The sequence below is a fragment of the Papilio machaon genome, chromosome 19 (genome assembly GCF_912999745.1).
Source record: "Papilio machaon chromosome 19, ilPapMach1.1, whole genome shotgun sequence".
NCBI classification, from domain to species: domain Eukaryota; kingdom Metazoa; phylum Arthropoda; class Insecta; order Lepidoptera; family Papilionidae; genus Papilio; species Papilio machaon.
In genome coordinates this window covers 4,619,444-4,640,671 of record NC_060004.1, presented here as the reverse complement: position 1 = coordinate 4,640,671, position 21,228 = coordinate 4,619,444, and the positions used below count along the sequence as shown (strand labels likewise).

The 21,228-nt window shown below is 31.8% G+C and overlaps 2 protein-coding genes across 3 annotated transcripts; both read right to left on the bottom strand.

Annotated features, from left to right (window-relative positions):
* Positions 1-3,771: 3,771 nt before the first annotated feature.
* Positions 3,772-16,595, bottom strand: LOC106715192 (endoplasmic reticulum junction formation protein lunapark-B). 2 transcript variants are annotated; one of them, XM_045682521.1, is made up of 9 exons: positions 16,247-16,595; positions 8,770-9,005; positions 8,290-8,422; positions 7,702-7,837; positions 5,680-5,804; positions 4,918-5,047; positions 4,641-4,784; positions 4,041-4,130; positions 3,772-3,940 (listed from the first exon to the last, which is right to left on the bottom strand). In XM_045682521.1, exons 1-9 carry the CDS (start codon positions 16,271-16,273, stop codon positions 3,861-3,863), a joined length of 1,101 nt encoding a protein of 366 aa, XP_045538477.1. In that variant the 5' UTR covers positions 16,274-16,595; the 3' UTR covers positions 3,772-3,860. The 2 variants fall into 2 exon arrangements, with proteins under 2 accessions (XP_045538477.1, XP_045538478.1); XM_045682522.1 differs by having other exon boundaries at positions 7,717-7,837.
* Positions 16,596-17,457: 862 nt separating this feature from the next.
* On the bottom strand, positions 17,458-20,595 carry LOC106715255. The gene is made up of 9 exons (XM_045682536.1): positions 20,440-20,595; positions 19,870-19,999; positions 19,575-19,679; positions 19,166-19,301; positions 18,979-19,064; positions 18,550-18,759; positions 18,195-18,402; positions 17,861-17,946; positions 17,458-17,664 (listed from the first exon to the last, which is right to left on the bottom strand). The coding sequence occupies exons 1-9, from the start codon at positions 20,524-20,526 to the stop codon at positions 17,471-17,473; spliced, it is 1,242 nt and encodes a 413-aa protein (XP_045538492.1). The 5' UTR covers positions 20,527-20,595; the 3' UTR covers positions 17,458-17,470.
* Positions 20,596-21,228: the final 633 nt, after the last annotated feature.

Sequence of the window (21,228 nt, the reverse complement as noted above, 5' to 3'; positions counted from 1 at the left end):
ATCAAATTGTGTCAATTTGATTAAAGAGAAAGACAAGTAATGTCATTACCACAGATTATATTATTTTTAGAAATTTCTTTACAGTAATTTATCTATGGTATATAATGAGCTTTCTTTGTGAAACGTGGTCGTTCTAATTTTATCCGCATGGCGCTAGTGTGTCGAGCCAAATTTTAAAAATAATCTGCGGAATCAAACCAAATGCTTTACCACCTTTACCACCAGCATCGGTCCAGACTTCTTGAACTTTTTTATAAATCAAACATCATCTTCTTAATTAGAAAAGGTAAAATAAAAGTCGAATAAACTGGATATTTATAATATTCATGTTATAAAACAGCCAAACCGCGGTACAAGCAATAATAAATAACAAATTCAACAACCACTTTTCACTCACTTTATTTACAAACGATTATTTGTAGTTAAGAAAATATCGGATTTGTCGCAGTTTTCCGTCCAATACCATTCAGGTTAATTGAAATATATAATAATTCTAGCTACATACAAAAAAATGATATTGTTTGGTGGCACATTTTTAAGTGAAACATACTTCAAGGAAGAAATCAATACGTTTTCACATTTCGTTTTTAATATCTTATAGAATGTTCCGTGTACCGCAAACTGCCAGTTGAATACATTATAATACTAAATCACCTCTATTTTAGATCAAATGAGACTATGTTATTTCTAGCTTTTATTGAAAAATAGCTAAAATCTAAAAGATATAAAAAGGAAATTTTTTAAATATAATAAATAAAGTACACTAAGTATAATTTGAAAAATTGTTTTCTGTTTTATTTGTTACAAGTCTTGTAAATTGACTACATGTAATTTAAATATTAAGCAATTAAAAAAAGGAAAAAGTATAATATTAGCATGATTCCTTAAGTTAAATCCTAAGTTAGAAACAATACCAAACAAGTTTGAAAATTAAAAAAAATCCGACAGGTTAACACTGTCAGGCATACAGTCACGAGTGGCAAAAAAATGTCAAACATGCTGCGTTATAGATCGCGATGGCAACCCCGAAACATGTTTTTGAGAAAACGATCCAAAACGCCCATTAGGGAAGTGGAACCTAGTCTTACTTATAAAACAGCAACTAGTGACATTCCTTATTGCTTGACTGTCAACTAAATGTTCCTTACTTCCTTATCATTATCACCATATTAAAAAAACTGTGTATATTGATACACAGTTTTTTAGTAAATTGTTACTTTCTTTTTGACATTACTAAGAATTACTATATCTTAAAGCATCTAAAAATCTAAAAGCGACCTTACATTTAGAATTATTTCATAATTTAGATATTTTTTGTTTGTACATATTTTCGTTAACAATTCTGAACATCCCAAAACCAACAACCATTAAAATATTTTTTATTTTATTTATTTCCAAGTTTAAATTGTCCAAATAAATCAAGAAATGACTAGAGAAAGCATTTGAGTATAATATTTGCTTCGATATAAATAATATATGAAAAATTCCGTGTTATAAAGTTAAAAAGCAATTGAGAGCAAAGTCTTTGCATATTTTAACATAATTTTTTAATTAAAAAAAGATAACGATTAACAATTTGTTATGCTTCATTTTATTTTAGCTAAAGTCAGTGTTTAAACAAAGGTCCAAAATTCAGAATCGAACATAGAAAGATATGGAGTAGTTAAAAATAAAATAATAAATTTCACGGAGAATAAATCATTTACAACTGGTTTCTCAGATCAAAGTATCTGTATAAAATATATCCTCATCTCAGTCATTATCTTTCTCAAAATAGAGATAACAATATATTTTAAAGGGGGATTTTGGTCTCAGAAACCTATGGCTAATTATGTACCATTAGCAATCTCGACCTTTTTGTATGATACAGTCCAAAAACCAAAAGAATCCGCTATATTAAACTATTTTAGTCTAAAATAATAAAAAAATTGTATTTAGTACTTTAATTTTATCTACTCCATACATTTGTTGTCTAGTTACGTAAATCCCAAAAAAATAAGTTTTTTATTTTGGTAAAGTATACATCATGATGTTTTAAGTAGCGTACCAAATATACAAATAAAAACATGCAAAAAAAAAAAAACATTTACCATGAATACAATCTAAATTATATCTACATTAAGATTCAAGTTAATAACTTAATAAAGATTTAAATATTAGTTAATATATGACCGTCCGCAAACTACAGTGTGTTAACAAGATCAACACAAGAGTATGCCGTAATAAATAAAGAAGCTGTTCAAAATACAACATTACAACATTTTTCATTGGATTTTCGTCTAAAAACTCTTTATAAATGTATTTATTACAATAACTATTACAATATTTTACTATTGTTAATGATCAAAATATTAATTGTCAAAAAATCCGTGATGGTCGATGTTCAAATTCATAAAAAAAAAATTTAGTAAAAAAAATTAGCTGTTTTTTTTTCACAATCATGAAAATAACTAAAATCATTAATTAATTAACGTCTCATAATGTTTGTATTAATTTTTTAAACAGTTAATTGATAATATCGATACAATAAATCGATTTTAATGCAACATCGACCATCCCTATCGTAAATAAGCAAGATGGCGGTATTCATCACAACTAACTGTCATCGCGGTAAAGTTCGCAAGGCACATCAATTATTACTTTTGCAATGTTAAAAATATGTATATTGTATAAACATTAAATACATTTCGCACCATATTCAAATATTACTGAGTAATTAAAAAGTGTATATTTCAACTTTTGAATTTGTAAGAATTATTTATTATATTGAAAGGGACGTCAATATTTTAAAAAAAACTGTTACAGTAAAACGGGGTAAATATAATTTAAGGGTTGAATTTCTAAATGAACTAAACTTGAAAAGTCTTTACATTGTAATATGCAAAGATTTTCGTTAAAAAAATGCTGATTTCAATTCATCATTAGCTCACTATACGTCCCACGCTGGTCCAGAGCGGGTGGAATTCACACATATCATTGAATTTCTTCTCAAATATGTGCAGATTGCATCACGGTGTTTTCCTTCACCGTAAGAGCATAGGATTAAAGTATATATGTAAATCGAAAAACACATTAGTACATGGCGGGATTCGAATTTAGGACCTGCAGATTGCAAGTCAAGTGCTTAACCCCTGAGCCACCGACGCTGTAAAATAATGCAGATAATAAAGCATAATGCAGATGTAAAATAATTAAATATCAAGATGTAAAATTGTTTCTAGTTTTATGTATATTGACCCCGTACTTTCTATTCACCATATTTTAATGTCCAACACTTGGTAAAAACAAAGGAGACTGAGGTTGCTTATAAAATTAATGAAAATAAACCAGAGGTCTAGTTTTAAACTATCTTGTTATGGTTTGAGAATATTCAATGCTTCAAATATATTTTAACATATTCAAAATCACACATATTAACAACATTACAATTTAATGACAATATTTATATAAAAATTTATAGCAAAATTATTATCAAAGCCCTTACCAAAAATTAAAAAAAAAATGTATAATTTTAAAATTTCCTCTATTGTCTTTGGAACTGACCATAAACAAGCAATCAGTTATCTGTATTAATGTTTTCAAGCAGACAAGCTTGTAAGCAAGTGCAATCGTCTAATGGTTTTGATATTTATAAAATACTCAGAAAACGTACAATTTTTTTTTCTATATAGTTATGATTCATTAAAAATTATCAACGACATTTTTGAATGAGTAATAAATATTTTTTTATAAATCAACAAAGAAGATTATTTAAATAAATTGTTAGTCTATCGCGACATATTTTTTTTAGCTCTCCGTCACCGCTCGGTTGTCCGAGTGGGGAGGAACACGAGGACAATGGAAAAATTGACAAAAGTCGTTCAGTCTTCTTTCTTCTCAATTGGGGATTTCGGTTCCTCTTCAGAGGAAGAAGGGGGTCGATCCATTTCGCATTCCGATACTGAAATAAAAAAAATAACAAAAAAATATTTAGTACTTTTTACAATACAATTTTTTTTAAGAATTTTTTGAAAAATGTTATTTTTTAATATTGTTATTACCGTCCATATTTTCAGTATTCGATACATTATTTCTTCTTTCTTCCTCACTGTCGCTGGTGTTACTCTCAGCTGACGAATCATCGCCGGAATCTATAACACAAAATGTAACACGTTACTATCAATAAAAGTTAAAAAAATTACAGAAAGTCAAAGAAGGCGGCAATTATTTTGTAAAAATAGATAAAGTAAAACAAAATAAATAAGCTGTCATATAGTTATCGGATGAAAAATGTTTGTCCAGAAATATTTTTAAAATAATTGAGTCTTAACTCTTAACTACAGTTGCGGTTTGTCTATGGTATAAAGTCTTCTGTATACGCAAGATACGCGCACTATTACGAAACGTACTTGCGCTTATCTCATTCTCAATAATGCCACCTCGACAACAGTTCGGTACACCAGGTACGTTTTTTTTATAGGCGGCGCTATACCGCCCTCTCGTTCCCCCTAACATATTTTTTGGTCAGGGACCTTAGGTACTACAGTGTCTTTATTTCTTTATTCACCAGGTACGTCACACCTGGTACGGTACACCGGACACGGCGCACCTGGTACGGCACATCTATTACTAGCTACGATATTGGAAGCCAGAACACATACTAGTTATGATATTGGAAGGCGGCAGCAGCGCCCTGACTGGCTGCAGCAGTGGCGCGGTGGGGCGCTGCTTGCGCGCTGGGTTCAGCCGGCCGCAGTACGCACACGAGTATGACACATACTCGAACTCCTCCACCATTGCCATACCTAACATTAAAAAAATAATCAATTAAAATAATGCAATTCTATACAATCGAACCTGGATAAACGAGAGTCGGAAGGACCACGATATACTTCTCGTTTATCCTGGTTTGTCTGTAATAATAAAAAATATACCAACCGTTGTGTGAAAAACATTCTGAACATATAAGCGCCATGCGATGGTTGGGTCCATCCTTCATCAGGTAGTCTATCACTTTGTCTAGAGTCGAGCGGTTTCTATCCAGCAAGGGCCGAGGAAGTTGATTTGACTGGAAAAATATGCAGTTAAGTTAGTACACAAATGACATTTTATTTGTCAAGTCGGGCACAAGAGTACTCTTCTCCTCCACGTGCCAACTTAGGACCAGTTGCAATACACATATAAATACTCTTTGGTGCCTTTCTGGCTCCCGAACAAAATAATTAGTAAATTAATTTTAATAACTCCAAAAAATTCGACTGACAAGCTCTAATACATAAATAGCATCATCTATTGTCTACGTTTTAAAACAAATATAAAAAAAAACTAAATAAACTGTAACGTAACACTTCCTATTTTAGAAAACATCGAAAAAATATTGGCGTGTGAGATTTGAACTCGTTCTTTTTACCATTTTTTAGATATCCATCTGTCACATCCAATATGTGATTTGTGACTTTGTAACATACTCTATGACATTCTGAGGAAGAAGACGAATCGTATCACTCGTCAAAATCGTTTCAGTTGTTTATGCTCTAGGCCGTCACAATGGAATTCACATACACACAAACCAAACAAACTGACATATGCGCATTAAAATTACCCTGTTTGTAATTGGGGTAGTAAAATTCTGTCTCAATTGTTAACACCAAAACATTTTAAGTTAATTTCTATTTCTAAAGAAAATAGTTTCAAACATACTCGGAGTCTTGGTCCTTTGTACAAAGCAGTGGTTGTATTGTTGATGGCCATCAAGTTCATGTTGCGGTTCACAGGCGTGGAGGCTTGCAGTGCCAGCTGCTTCTGTCTGAATGGCACTGGTGTTGCTGGAAACATACAAAATAAGTCAATCCTCATACTGCCCATGGTTAGGAATAAGAAACAAGGTGTGGAATCATAGAGCTTGAGAAGTTATTGATGTTATCGAAAAAATAAAATATAAAAGGCGGTTCTTTGGTCGAAAAATAACGAATTAAAATAAAATTCTGTTTATACTTATGATTGATGACTCATTAATTATTATAAGCTTTATCAATTGAACAAGTAGCCAATAAAGATGGAAATTAAACTCCATATATATTATCTCTCTATATATAATGTCTATGTCAGAGACAATACACCTTATCAACTATATTATGAACAAGCAACACGCAACTTTGTCAGCGCAGGATAATAAAAAAAGTAGCCTATAATATGCCCGTATGCATCAGCTACATTCCCGTCAAAATTAGGCTCAGTTTCGGAGATCACCCGGAACAAACGCAGATTTGCGAACAGACAGAAGTTTAAAAAATTTAAATTACGTTATGAGCAACTCAGTTACATCACGTACACGAAAATTGTATTTTCTTCGATATAACATAAATTACAAAAGACACATAAATTTGATTAATTATATAGAACAAAATGAAATACTACACAAGTGGAATTCCCTTTACAACTTATATAACAAAAAGTTGACCAGACATAAATCAATGGATTGTATCTGAGCGTCCTTCGAAAGCGGTTACTCATAAATGGCGTTTTGATATCTATAAATAGACCATTACTCAGTAACTGTGGTAAACAATCAGTTGCATTGAAAGTTTAAAAATTTAACCTACTACGTATTTTTTTATATATGGCTATACTACCTGTCGCCTACGACTCCATACGCGCGAATTTTAAAAAACTTAATAAGTAGCTTATGTGTTCTTCCAGACTATGTTCTATATCTGTGCCAAATTTTATCAACATATTGAGCCATACAAACATCCATCCATCCATCCATCTAAACATTCGCATTTATAATATTAGTAAGATTATAATAGTAAAACTGTTATGTTAACTATAAAAAAATGAGAATTATTAGTTGTCTAAACGGATCTCGCTGATATTTTTCAGAATTTAAACATAAGGTTTGGGCTGTTTAAAAAAATCATTTTTTATTCAAAATATTTATTTAAATGTAACAAGAAATAAATTTAAGTTAAATTGAATTAAGACTAATAATATAATTTTCATACTCTATTAAGAGGTTATTTCAAGAGAGGTTGTTCTAATTTCAAAAATAATTTAAAATTGTCAAACGAAACACATTACAATTGTACTTTAAAAAGTGATTACTTGGAAGATTTATTTACACACATATACATTCGTGTGCATTTTTTATTAACAAAAATACGTTTTCATAAACATATAAATATTTTTTTAAACCAACTTAACAATAAGATCAGTTTCGTCATTAAAAAATAAAAATAAAAACTTATAAAATTCTTTAGCATTCATTATAAAGTACTTTCATTTTTTATTTAATTTAATAAAACATCGTAAGTATCAGAAATCACTCATCGTAGGTTTCTGAGACCAAAATGCCCATATAAAAAATATTGTTATCTCTGTTTTAAAGATAATGACAGGGATGACGATGTTTTATATGGAGATACCTATTGCTCGCGACTCCGTCCGCGCGGAAAATAAACCTTAATAAAGAGCCTATGTGTTCTTCCAGACCATGTTCTATATATATGACAAATTTCATCAAGATTAGTTGAGCCGTTCTAGAGATACTTTCTAACATCCATCCATCCATCTAAACACTCTCATTTATTATAGTAAGATTTGATCTCAGAAACCAATGTAAAAAGCTTATTTGCCTAAGAATTGATACATTTTAACTTCAAGCAACATGATGATAATCTAAACGTGTTTTTCTGTAAGGTTTATAAATGAAATCGTACCAACATGTGACTGATCTACCTGGTGCGGAATTAGGTGCGTTGTTCACGTTGTTCGGAGATGTTATAGCCGGCAGCAAAGGCTTTAGCGCATTAGATTGCTCCTCCGGACCACCATACTTGTCGAGAATTTCTTTAGCAACCTGCAATGGAATGAAAATTAATATTTTAATGGCATGGAACAATTGTACTAATAAGTATTCTAATGTTCTCTAAATTCTCTCGATAGTCCATTCATATCTTTTTTCCTTGCTAGCACTGAAAGTGTTAAGAACGAGTCTGTTATACAATCGAACTTGCGGTGTCCCTTTAATCCGAGGTTTTTGACTGATGTTCGTCCTTCGGGACGGGTTCCATTGCACTTGTAAACTTTTAAACTTTCCTTACAAAAACGCTTAAATTTTCTGGTAGTTATTTCTTCCCGTGAACTGGATTATTTACACCAAACAGTAATAGTGTTCATTGTTGTTGCGTCATTGTGTTATTGTTCTTTGGCTACCACTTCATGGAAAACGTTAACAAGACTTGTGTGACACGAAATACCACGGGTTTATAACCTGTCCATGTATCGTGCTCAGTGTTAAAACTAGATTACCTTATATGTTTCAGTATTCATAACTTCTTCTAATATTTTCTTCTTCTCTTCTCTCATAGTCTTCAGTTTCATTTTATTCTTGTTCAAAGACCAGGTGTAATACCACGATATCGTAGTGCGAATGAAAAATACTCTGTAACGAATAGGCATGACATTATTTTAAGGTTATTATCACAACTGTCTACTGACTTTAAAAACCGCTGGCTTTTACTCTTGCGAAAGAAATAAGTGTACATGGATTGACAACAGCACAAATTGAAAATTTGCACATACTAACACTAAAAACGATCGAAGTATTTGTAAAAATTTTGCATGTTTGTCAAATTATTTGATAATATCATAATTGACTGTGGCCTAGTCACTCCTAACTATATCCTAGTTAGGGGTGACTAGGTTCTCAGCCTCTCTGTAGGGACATACAAGAAGCGATTTTAAAACCTACGCAAATTTATAGCAGACTACAGTAATATTGGTACTTACAATATTGGCAACACTAGAAGCGGGGAGGCGTAGAGCAGTGAATGCAACCAGTACTGACTGCGACCAACGTAAACATAGTAGTACAGAACGGCAAGCAGCACGTAAAGGCCCACGGAGTACGCCATGACGTAGCCGACCACACGCCGGTGCGTCTGTTCTTTGCAGTGACCATCCCGCTCTATGCTCTTTATGTTCGCCTCCAAGCGTTCCAGGATCTCTGATGTTGTTTTCTTACGCTGGAAAATGTTTTTTTATTAATACTAACAGAGTTTAGTTGTATCTACAAAAATTATCTCGGCTATCCTGATCTCATTTACCATATTTTCTGTTTACAAATTATAATATTGATATATAAATTAGTGAAAATAATACTAAAATGTTTATCGTCCCTTTTTTTGACTGTAGTCTATTGAAACTATCCTTGACAGTAGTCAGTCAGACCGCTGAGTATCCAAAAACCGTGGTATATTCAAATCATTGGCAAATCTGGTAAAGTAGGTAAACGGGAAGATTTTAAAATTTAGTACATTTGCTTCCCAAACTTATTTACATTTCATTAATCGAAATATTTTTTATTCCGTCATTAGGACTTTACATTTCTGATATCTAGTTATCCAGTCAGCTCCAGCTAAAACCTAAATATCACTGGACGAGATAATATCTATTACGTAGACCAGCGTAAATAGACATTGCATAATGATAAACTATCTACTGAAATAGATAGATGCTATTGAAAAAACTTCAGATCATCTCATCCCGCTTTACAAATATCTGCTTTGAAAAATCAAGTTTTTGATTTATAGAATTTTTTTGTGTAGGAATATTTGAATCAAATATCTACAACATTAGAAAATTCTGGAGTCGCGTTGTGGACCATCGAAAGAAGATTTTCATTTATCCAAAGGTTTTACATCTTATAGAAAGGTTCTTAAAGTGAGCTGACTCCAAAGTAGTACTGAAACCACTTCAGGTTTGACCTGAATTCTTTAAATTTGCATATCGCTGGGGTAATAGTTTGTCTTAATGTCTTCGGGTCGAGTGGGTCAGGGTTGAAAAGTCTCCGGGAATTATATGTTGTTTCTTTGACATTGTTACGTTAATTGAATGTTGGCAGCCCTACTGAATACGATAGGTAACAATTTATTGAAAACTGCATACAATTGGCATGAACTAAAACGACTAAATGTAAACAGGTGAGTAGTAATTTCGTAACTCGTCCCTAAGAATATTCTATACAAATGTCGGTCGTCAACCTCTCACATATGTAATGATTGACGTAAATGTAACACAATTTAAATACCTGTCGCCTAGAAACGTAGGCGAAATTATTGATTTTAATTTTCACATTTTTATTTCTATCTATTAATATAACAGCTAAAAGCTGCTTTTGTTTTTAATATCAAAGACATAAGAGTACATTTCGGTATTTTATAATGGGCTTGTTACATTTTTCTCCGTAGTAAGTGTTTAAATGAACATGTTGTTAAGAAACTTGTGTTACCATTAAAGTGGATGAAAGAAGTTATGTCTACTTACTGTCATAATAATCTCAGTACACAACTTTCGTACCTAACTTATTCACTAAAGACACTTGAAACCTTGAACCGCGATAGCTCAATTGCCTACATGTTTTCGACATATGTATCACTAGCTGTCGCCCGCGACTACGTCCGAATTAAAAACTATTAGTAGCTTATGTGTTCTTCCAGATTATGCTCTACATCTATGCCAAATTTCATCAAGATCCGTTGAGCCGTTCCGGAGATACCTTCAAACAAACATCCATCCATCCATCCAGACATTCACATTTATAATGTTATAAGTAAGATAAGATTACACAATCAAACAGTTTTGTCTTGGTAATTTCAGAAAAATCTCATCGTGCCACATTTATTTATTTTTATACAAAATTAATACATAACTTATGATAGTTTATTTTTTAATCATATAACAATCACAAATACAATTTACCAGGATTTTGTCTTATAAATATCAAATCCAAGAATGTGGTATTGTAGGTATGTTAAATTTGGCGAAAATGAAAGTGCAGATAAAGAGAGTGTGACCAATTCTTTTTATTTTCTACGGTTTATGTCTGTCTATTCATTCGATGGTGCACATTTATGCTGTTAAATGAATTGTTTATTTGTAGAAAAAACGTATTAAATACCGATACAATTTTTAGCGCAGTAGACTTGCTTGAATAATCACGTTCTATACCATTACTGTTTTTATGAAAATTAACTCGCCGGGTTAGTCGGTGGCAGAAAACGTGTTAGTTTTGACTCAACCAATCAAATAGGAGATTCCTGTGAATACACTTCGATTTGTATTAAGTCTGATGATTTTCGAACTAAGATGCGTTAGTCGTAGTATACATTAAATTTTAGAAGAAAACATTCGCAAAAATGCTATCACAAATAAATTCAATTAATGGGCGACAGAAATCATGAAATGTAACTTTCTTCCATGCACAATGTTCAGTATAAGGTGAAAGTATGCTAGGATAGAGCTCGCGAGTGCAACGACCCATGCAGGGCGGTATGAAAGCCTTTATACATACCCACACAATATGGATATTAACCTCTAGCTAGAGGAACTAGTTTGTGGCTTAAAGGACTTTCTATTCGAAGTACTTTAGTATAGACGATATCAATAATAATAACCTCTATACCTCATGTTAATAATAATTACTTTATTCTTAAGGTACTGGTTTATAAAATTCTATTTCTAGATTACATATTTTCGTTATGTGTAAACAGGCAGTTTGTATACCAAGCGATTTCTTCCGCGAGGAGTCTCAAAATGTGGTATAGTTAGCCAATGCATATTGTTTCAAACTCATTCAGATGAATGAAATGTTCTGGAGTTCTTCCTGGAGATTCAAATTGATAAAATAACTAGCTTTAGCGCGCGACTTCGTCCGTGCAGAATTAAAAAAAGACTTAATAAATAGTCTATGTGTTCTTCTAGACCGTGTTCAAAATCTGTGCTAAATTTCATCAAGATCCATTGAGCCGTTCCGGAGAGACTTTCAAACATCCATCCATCCAAACATTCGTGTTTATAATATTAGTAAGATAAAGTGTACTTTACTTAATAAGGTTTTCTGCAGTGGGTGTCATTCGTAAATTCAACTTATGAAATTTGAATACAATACATTTCCTCGTTTATAACATTATCGCCGTGACCACAATAGGTTATCGTATTAAAACAGCAGTATCATTCTTATGTATTGCATATCTTGTATATAAAGAAATACATAGACGGTTAATATTTAAAATAAAATTTTAATATACTCATATTTTTTAATAGAAAGAATAGATCGGGATGTAAACGCTATCAACAACTTCCTTAAACTTCAATCTCCAGAATGTGGCTGTACTATCCAAACATTTATGATAACCTGGCATCAGACAACAAAATCGCAAGCCATGTAAAAATAACACCAAAAAAGTCATAAACAACAATCTACGTAAATTTAATTACTTCGAAATCTTAAAATCTTGATAACTCACAATGCGACCTTTATTTTCAAAGACTAGTTCGCATATGCACTGACCTACATACTTGTACATCAGTAGCCGTTGTAATAAAAATGTACTCTTCGTATGAATACGAATAATTTCAAAATACACACAAAGCATCGCGTAATTTTTATTAACTAAGATGTACTTTTGTAACAATTCCGTTTTCGCACATATTCAATGCCATACGTACCTCAATTTTAAACGTAACATAGAGTATCAATTTTCAACTTAAGGATACATAACATCAATCTTACTAATATTATAAATGCGAATATTTGGATGGATGTTTGTTTGAAGGTATCCCCGGAACGGCTCAACAGATCTTGATGAAATTTGGCATAAATATAAGGCATAGTCTGGAAGAACACACAGGCTGCTTTTTATGTTTTATGGGAGTCGCGGGACTGCTAGTTTGAACAAAAATTTAGAAGATGCAAAAGATTGCCGAAAATATGTTCCAAAAGGTTTCTCTTAGCGGATTAGAAAACACCAAAATCTTTGAACACCAATTTGGAAGTTGGGCTATTGAAGGATCTTGTCTTAATAACGTTTGCTTAATTTCAAAAACCAGATACATCGAGGATAGTCACCTCAAATATTATGCTACATTTTTATGTAACACGTCCAGTGCTACCAACTCGTCTGGCGACTTCCTTTTTATGCAGAAAAGTCGGAGTGGCATTGAATGTGTCAAAAAATGTTACTACATTTTTCTTATATCCATAAACTCGTACATTCGAAAGTAATCCAATACAAGATAAACAAAACACTTGATACCCACAAATATCTCAGATTCAGATAATAATAGACAAAATCCGATATTCAGTTTAAGGTCAGTCAGTATTCTTTACATTATTATCGAAAACAAATATACTTGTACCTTTTGTCAAAGTTGGATAATATTACAATAAAAATTTAAGATTTGTCATTATGAGAATGCTTTTCCGATTAACTTTCCTATCAAAAAATTTGTGATAAACAAATCGAAATCGTGATTATGACTATAGCTTTTTGAACAAAATATGAATTATTTAAATCGTCGTAAATATAGTTAAATGAAAAATGTTACAAATTGAATTAGGGGTTTCACTTCGAATTTGGAAGCGTTAGAGTTCGTTTATAGCCTAGTAAGTTCCGAAGAGATCAAGGTCCCCATGGAGACCACGGAAGACATGGCAAGGGACAATGGCGGGCAATAAAGTTGAAATGTTACAGCACGGAAATCACCGTAATATTAATAATTTTGAAAGGGGCTTACGAGAAAAAAGTTTGAGAAGCCTTTGTACAAAAATTATATATTTTAACTATGAAAATTGGCAACCCTAATTGTTGGCTATTGATCGGTGGTTATAATACAGTGCAGTTTGCAATCGAGCGCAGAGATAACTGCAAATAACTGTAATACGAGATGAGGTCTGGGATTACAGCAGTACCGTGCTCGGCCAAGCGTACGTCCTAATGGAATACTTATGCTCAATAATAAACATAGAATATAGCTTTTTGTTGGAGAAAACATTAATTTTAGGCCAATTACAGAGAGTAGAGTCATAAAATCTTTGTCTAATCTCTTTATTATTGATATCAGTTTGAAACGAATGCCTGAAATCGACCAGAGGAATTGCAGAAACGTTGTAGACTATTTTTATACACTCTCTTCTATACGAACTTATTGATATGAAATTTGACACTGACATAGAATATAGTCTGGAAGAACGCATAACATACTAAGTTTTTTCTTTTTTCGCGAGGACGAAGTCGCGGGCAATTCAATTTTGAAAGCCACAAATCAATGTTCGTTTTTTATAGTTTGTGATTAACCACATATATTTCTAATACTTACGTAATAACGTGATGATCACAGAAATAGAGCTTAAATGTTTTATTTATTTAAACAAGTACCTTCTAAAACTAAGAACTGTAACAGTTCTTTGCTGTATTACAATAAGCTTTTTACTTATATACTTTACAAATTATTGTACAACTAGCGTTACAGCTAACTAGTTCATGTGGAAATAAAAAAATAACTCGGCAACTAAATAGCCTCTGTTCCAGACAGTAATCTAACTCTGGCAAATTTCTACAGACTATTGAGCTATTTTGGAGTTACATACTAATAAACATCCATCCATTCATTCGTGTAAACATTCACATTTATAATATTAGTAAGAAGTAAGATTTTACTATAATCTTACTAGTCTTACTAGTATTATAAATGTGAAAGTTTAGATGTATAGATGGTTGTTAGAAGTTATCTCTGGAATGGCACAATGGATCTTGATGAAATTTGGCACAGATGTAGTCTGGAAGAACAAATAGGCAACTTTATTTTTTTTTATTCCCAGCAGTCGGAGTCGCGGGCTATAGCTAAAACATAGCTGAATGTTTATTAAAAGGTATCACCAGAACAGCAATATGGATCTCAATGAAATTTGATATAGATGTAGAATGCAGTATTGAAGAACACATAAACCTCGTATGATTCCAGAAATGTATAAATGCAAAACATATACTACAGTTTATAACTTTGTTTTCATTACATACCATTTTTATTTAATTTTTTTGTTTTTATTAATATAAACAAAAAATTTATATGTTGTTTTGGTTAGTCATTATTGAGAGATGCAATGAATGGTATAAACTATATTCAGCTTATATTTATAAAGAAAAAAAAAACAAGCAAGATTAATTATGTCGCATTCCGCTTTCCTAGCTAGAATTGTAAGACAGCAATTTAAAAAAATCAAACAGGTAATAATCTGTTTAAAAACTGGTTTTATTTCTCATCTGGAATTTGTTTATTATGTTACAAAATAATATGATTACTTTATCAGAATCTATTAGACTCTATAAGATGTATTGGCAATGGCACTAATAATAATTTAGATGAATTTTTGTTTATTTTTTTTTTTATTTACAAATGTATTGTCTGACATAATTTAATTTTAACATAAACAGAATGAAGCTTAGTTGTATAGTGTGTTATTATAAAACTTATAAACTCGCCTACTACTTAGTCAGTATGGGAAAAATATTTGCAGACAGACAAAAAGGTGACATAAAAAAAAATTATTCATGGTACTCCAATTTTATTATTGGACTATCATCGACTAAAAGCTATTCATTTGTAGAAAGCTATACCAATTTTAGATTGTCACCTACAACTTATTCTAGGAATAATTCCTTAATTTAATAGATATATGGTGAATATTGTAAATTATATATAGTAGGATGGTTATGACATAATTTTATGACATAAAATTTCAATTCTGTATAATAAAACATGAAAATGTCATTCCAAAAAGTCTATTATTCCTTTCCCTAGACCATGATAGGTATGCTTAATTAAGAAGTCTTAATTTCCAGAGGATTTTAATTATACAATAATAATTTAACAATTTTTACAATATAAATCTATTTCTATTAACCAATAAATAATATAATGATAAACATAGCTGTTTTTATTAAATTGTTATTTAAGCCCTAATAAAATATAAAATTTGAGTTTAGTGTTTGTTTTAGAACAAGTTAAGAAAGTGTTTGGCATACACAGAATGAGTAACCAGCAACGCATATTTGCAATGTGTAAATATAATTTAAAAAAAATTAAATTCCTAATAATTCTCTATAGTATAAATTATTATCAAAGTGACTACTCTTTCTCCTTGACAATTCTCTATTTTTTCTTTAACCCGTAACTTTTACTTACACTTAACTTTTACTTATCGCAAATTTCGTCTTAAAAGTCATGTTTTTGACAACGACAGTCGAGTTATTGAAGTGAAGGTATTTCAGAATGCAACGCAGATTTACTTCAACTTTCTATAACTTTTTTCTCAAATTATTATAGATCAAACACTAGTCATTTGAATTCACGCCAAATTAAAGTAGAAAGATCAACTATCAAAATAGTTTTGGCTACGTTACAAAATAAATCCTCTAATACTTACGCGAAGTTTTGATAAAATCAGCCCCATTTTGCTTTAAAATTTCTTCTGTTGTAACTAGAAATTGTCAAACACTAAAAGCACTTTAATTTTTGTTCTATTAGTAGAAAGAAACGTTTGTCGATATAGAAAACGCAAATTGATGACGAATAGGATTCAGTTTATAACCTACAATAAGACGCCGACAACGGCACAAGCATTTTAGACAAAAAACCAAGCATTAAAGATTCATGCAGTCACTTTTTAATTACATGTCCATAAGATTAATTTACTTTTGTCACCAAAATTTTTACATTGAAATACGAAACAAATAAATAACGAACTAGCGGTCCGTTTACACATCCGTCAGTCACTGAAACAATTACCACAGATAGAATAAGATTAAACTGAATCGTGAAGTTACGTGAAGTTGCAGCTAAGAGTATATAAAAGGTTGGAGCTCACCCTAAGTCGAGTCGTATAGTCGAATTTAAAATTCGATATAGAATCGATTATTTTAATGGCAATTAACTTACGGTAAACATACTTTTTTAACGTGAAGGTTTTTTCTATGTATTACTGCGTTCTAATTTTGGCTATTTTTTGTAAAATGTTGTTTTGTATTTCAATCAATCCACAGTATTTTTACAATTCTTAAAGCAAACTTCGCGACTTTCAAAAATATAGTTATAAATAATTAAAAAAATATGTAATTGGAGATACTTTTATAATCGATTAAACGACTACTAGCCATTAGTTCAAATAATAAAAATAAACTATTTTCTGTGTTCTGTTACTCGTTTTCAGTTGAAAAGTTAAGTTTTCTGATATTGGCCACTCTTAACTTTGCGCAAGTGGCTGCGCAGAACACAATTTTAGGTGTAGTGGAGCAAAGTGGAATGCGACAGCAGGACACTGCCTATACACTGCGATAACCTTAGGCAACTAAAATATTTGAAAAGTACAATACATATCGTCAAGTCGAATATGTTTCTTCCTACACTTAGAAGGCCGATAAAACTTATGTTTAGTTTTTGTTTATAACATTCAGACCATGACAATGATACTTATTCCGCTACGCATCAGTGCTACTAACAGGTACAGTATTACAGGTTACAGGTGAATAGAATGATACACTTGTAGACGCTTTATTCAAAAAATTATATCTTCGAAGAAAATAAAAATTGAATCAACAGAAAAAAGTCAAATAATCTATTTACTTAATGTCAAAACAAAGATCATAGCTTTTTAACATCGCTTCCAATCGGGATTATAACAACTCAAAGTGGTGACGTCTGCTGATTCTCTGCCAATCTGCCGACCATCAGAATCGACGCAGCGGCACTGACCACGTCGGCATTGAATCTTCCTGAAGTTGCCGTTCTTGCAACAAATCGGCCTTTCGTTTGATTGTGCCATAAGAAATGATGTTTTCGCACATTCTGAAAAGTGTAAAATCCTCTTAAACGTGACTCGTTGCTATCTCGTCTTTCATCGCGCTTTAAATAACCTATGAAAATTCTGTCTTCGACCATAAATACGTTTGCTTGAACATTTAACTAACTTTCCGCAACTACTATTTTCTTTTTAAACGACCATTTCTCGGCATAAATTAAAAAAAAAAGACTGAATACTTACTGCAATCCATATTTTCGTAATTTTCAGTATTTGGTTCGGCTTCATAACCTTCTATCTTGTGTCCACGATCGTCGACGCATATTTTACTAAAAATATATAATAAATTGAAAAAAATAATTGCTAAGATTTATATTTAATTGAAACAATCGAGCAATTTCCACATGCAATATTGAGATGAACTACATAATATGTCTACAATGCTCTCTCCCAAGAGAAATAGAAAGAGAAATAGGTAAATAAGAGAGACAGAAATAGCGATAAGGGAATTAGGCTCGCTGCATACTTCAATTCATTAGGTAAAAATGTATCGTTGGTTAATATTATTATTACTAACGTTCCATTCGTAGTCTTCAATACTCTTCCATATGTCCCGTCTGGCATACATTCTGATACTGTTGTAAAGAAATCAGTAATAAAACCATTTTCCTCAGCTTGTTTGATGATATCTATCTTCGCTTGCATATGTTCGTAACAAGGAGTTGTGTAGTTGTATGGTGGTTTTCCCTCACTTTGATTCGGAAACAAATCTAACTCTGCATTGTCTAAAAAAATAGCAATTAATTATTAAGCAATTTAGCTAGATCTAACTCGACTAGTCTATCAACTGGCCACGTTACCACAAGATTATCCCGTACAAATCTTAGGAATTAAATATTACAATTTTTAGATCAATCGTACTTATTACTTACAACAAGGTAGTTTAGATATTGGGTCCTGATTTAAATTGATAGATTTTTCGTCACGTATTTTTCCAGTGATTCTGTTAACGCAGTAGCAAGTCCTGCCGATGCACTGCACGGGATGAAAGTTTCCATCAGCGGTACACCTCGGACCGACAACAGGGAACCGTACGCCGGGCGATATTGATTTCCTTATTTTATAATTGAAACGGGAACAACCTGGAAAGAACATTACGTAGAATTTACATATGTATACACACTTTGTACCAAAGGTTTATGAACCATTCTTGGTTGATCCTTTGCCTAAATCTGGCAGTTAATTTGTGATATTCAAATTCAAAAGACCTTCATAAGTCTTATTGCCTTGTTTTTATTTTTTCTTTGTGTAACAAACTATACCTACCTAGTAATAGTATGGAAAGAGAAAAATATAATTACCACAATGCATGTTTTGCATGGTAGTTGCGCCCAAATTAAGTCTTTCGCCGAAAATTCTCTCGCCATCTTCAGATTGACAGAAGCAGCTGTGTCAATTAGAAGGTTTTTGAAAAGCAAAAAAAATAAACAAGAAAAATGTATTTTATAACACAATAGGCAACATTTTTTTAATGTTTTCAGAACTTACGTGTGAGCAGGTACACAATGAAATGCAGCGTAGTTCCCCTTGCCGTCGCAGAGAGGGCGCTGTTCTAGCGCACCCGTCTCACCTCGCAAGTGTCTCGCGTCGTACTCATCTTGTGCGGTGTGACATTTTGAACTCACTGTATTATTATAACAATACACTGACTTAAAAATTTACTTTATTTATTCATAGCCCTGTACACTGTTAGTATCTAATATTGTACCTAAATCTGGAATATATCGAACTTATTGAAACTTTATTATAGTGTGAGAGAAAAAGTTCCATTGATTCTCTCATTTGGGTTAATGCCGTGAATGTTATTTATATCAACAAGTTCAGTGCCACCTGCTCGCCCTGTTCGAGGTAATAAGAAAAATAATACAAAATTAAGGGTACTAAACGTCAAACGTACTTCTTACACATGTGAGTTGCTGTGGGTCACATGTCAAACCGTGGCCACATCTACCAACAGTGACTCCCGTGCCCGGACCGCCTGCGCTGCAGTGAGACTCTTTACCTGAAATTATGTTACGTAGAACATCTTGTTTTAGGTCTGCGATTACCTTCGTGTCCCTTTCTCATTAATATCTAATGCTTTTTCTACTCTTTTTTACTCATACCGTGTAACCATTTTCTCGTAAAATTTTCTACAACTTCTTTTTAAATAGAAGGAATGGGCAGCCAATTAAATAAATAAACTTTATTACCATAAAATGGCAAGCAGTATTCACAACAGTTGCAAATGGTGGGAGAGGGCAGCCACAAGCCCGTATGGGTTGCGTTGTTTATCCGGCATTCGTGCGCCGGTGTGGAGCATCCTTCTTTGAACCTGTGATTCTGAAGATTACGTTATAAAGTAGTGATTTAAAAAATAAACATTTATTTATCACAAAGATTTTTCTAAAATATGACATGACCGTCCAATTTTATCAAGATTCCAACTAACGCCTGTCATAAAACTTTCCGCATTTTCTTTGTTTACACATTTTGCTTGACAATAACTTTATCATCAAGCAAAAAAGGAGCATAAATACTAAATAATTAAAAGTAAAGCCTCGCACCAATTAAAATTATGCCAAGTTTATAGTTATTGATGTATATGCAATTGTTTTGATTCACTAATTCCCTTAACCTTTCGGTTCATTTCGGTTTTCTTACAAGAAAATACTTTATCGAAGAAATCTTTAGTTGAATTGAACTAACAATAGGTTTTTATCTGCCTTCAACCAAAATGTTTCTAAGAAAAAATTTAATTCATAGAATGTTAAAGTACTCACTCTACAAAATCCCTCTTCACACAAAATACTTGTACAATCAACTTGGTAGAACACTAAACAAACAAACAAAATCCACACGAATTCCATTCTTTACGCGTCAGCATTTCACTTCACTATGAAAGAAACAATCGCCTTATCAATTTAATGAAATAATTAACTATCTATTTCATCGATTATAGGTCCCTATTCTAATCTAATCGATATATATTTTGTTTGTGTTATTACCGTTGTAGTAGTTTTTTTTTTTAAAGTAGCATCACTAAAGCAGTTTTAATCACTAGCAAACAGTTTAACAATATAAGACCTGGTATAAATACTGCGGTTGATTCAACCATCAATTAATTCCACTCTCATGCAGAAGGCAGGCGAAAAATAAAGTAAATTCTGTGTTACACACCAGAGAAATGCTACGTATTACAAATAACGAATTCCAGAAGAATACCAACCTGTATGATTCGTAGAAAGATAAATATCGAAAGATAATTCATGATAGGTGACTGTTATTGATTAAGTTGTAGTGTATTAAATCAAATAATACACTTAGTAATGATTCAACTTTACTGCACTTTATAAAATGATCTAATACAGTGTTTATTAATAGGTAAACAGGATTAGGTACGTTGGATGATGGAAAAAAAACGAGAAAAAAATTAAATTAATTTATTTAATTGTTAAAATATCATTTCACACACACATAACTAACATTTCTGTCAGTTTCCACTGCCGATATATTTTTCCAAAAATATTGTCATCTATTTTTGCAAAGAAACAGAAGGATAACATGTTTTT

Coding starts and splice junctions, on each gene's coding strand:
- LOC106715192 (XM_045682521.1), bottom strand. CDS start 16,273: ATGGGGCTGATTTTATCAAAACTTCGC. Junction 8,423..8,769: donor CTTCTAGTGTTGCCAATATT/GTAAGTACCAAT, acceptor TATTCGTTACAG/AGTATTTTTCATTCGCACTA. Junction 7,838..8,289: donor TGAATACTGAAACATATAAG/GTAATCTAGTTT, acceptor ATTCCATTGCAG/GTTGCTAAAGAAATTCTCGA.
- LOC106715255 (XM_045682536.1), bottom strand. CDS start 20,526: ATGGAATTCGTGTGGATTTTGTTTGTTTGTTTAGTGTTCTACCAAGTT. Junction 19,302..19,574: donor GCAACTCACATGTGTAAGAA/GTACGTTTGACG, acceptor ATAATAATACAG/TGAGTTCAAAATGTCACACC. Junction 17,947..18,194: donor TTGAAGACTACGAATGGAAC/GTTAGTAATAAT, acceptor ATATATTTTTAG/TAAAATATGCGTCGACGATC.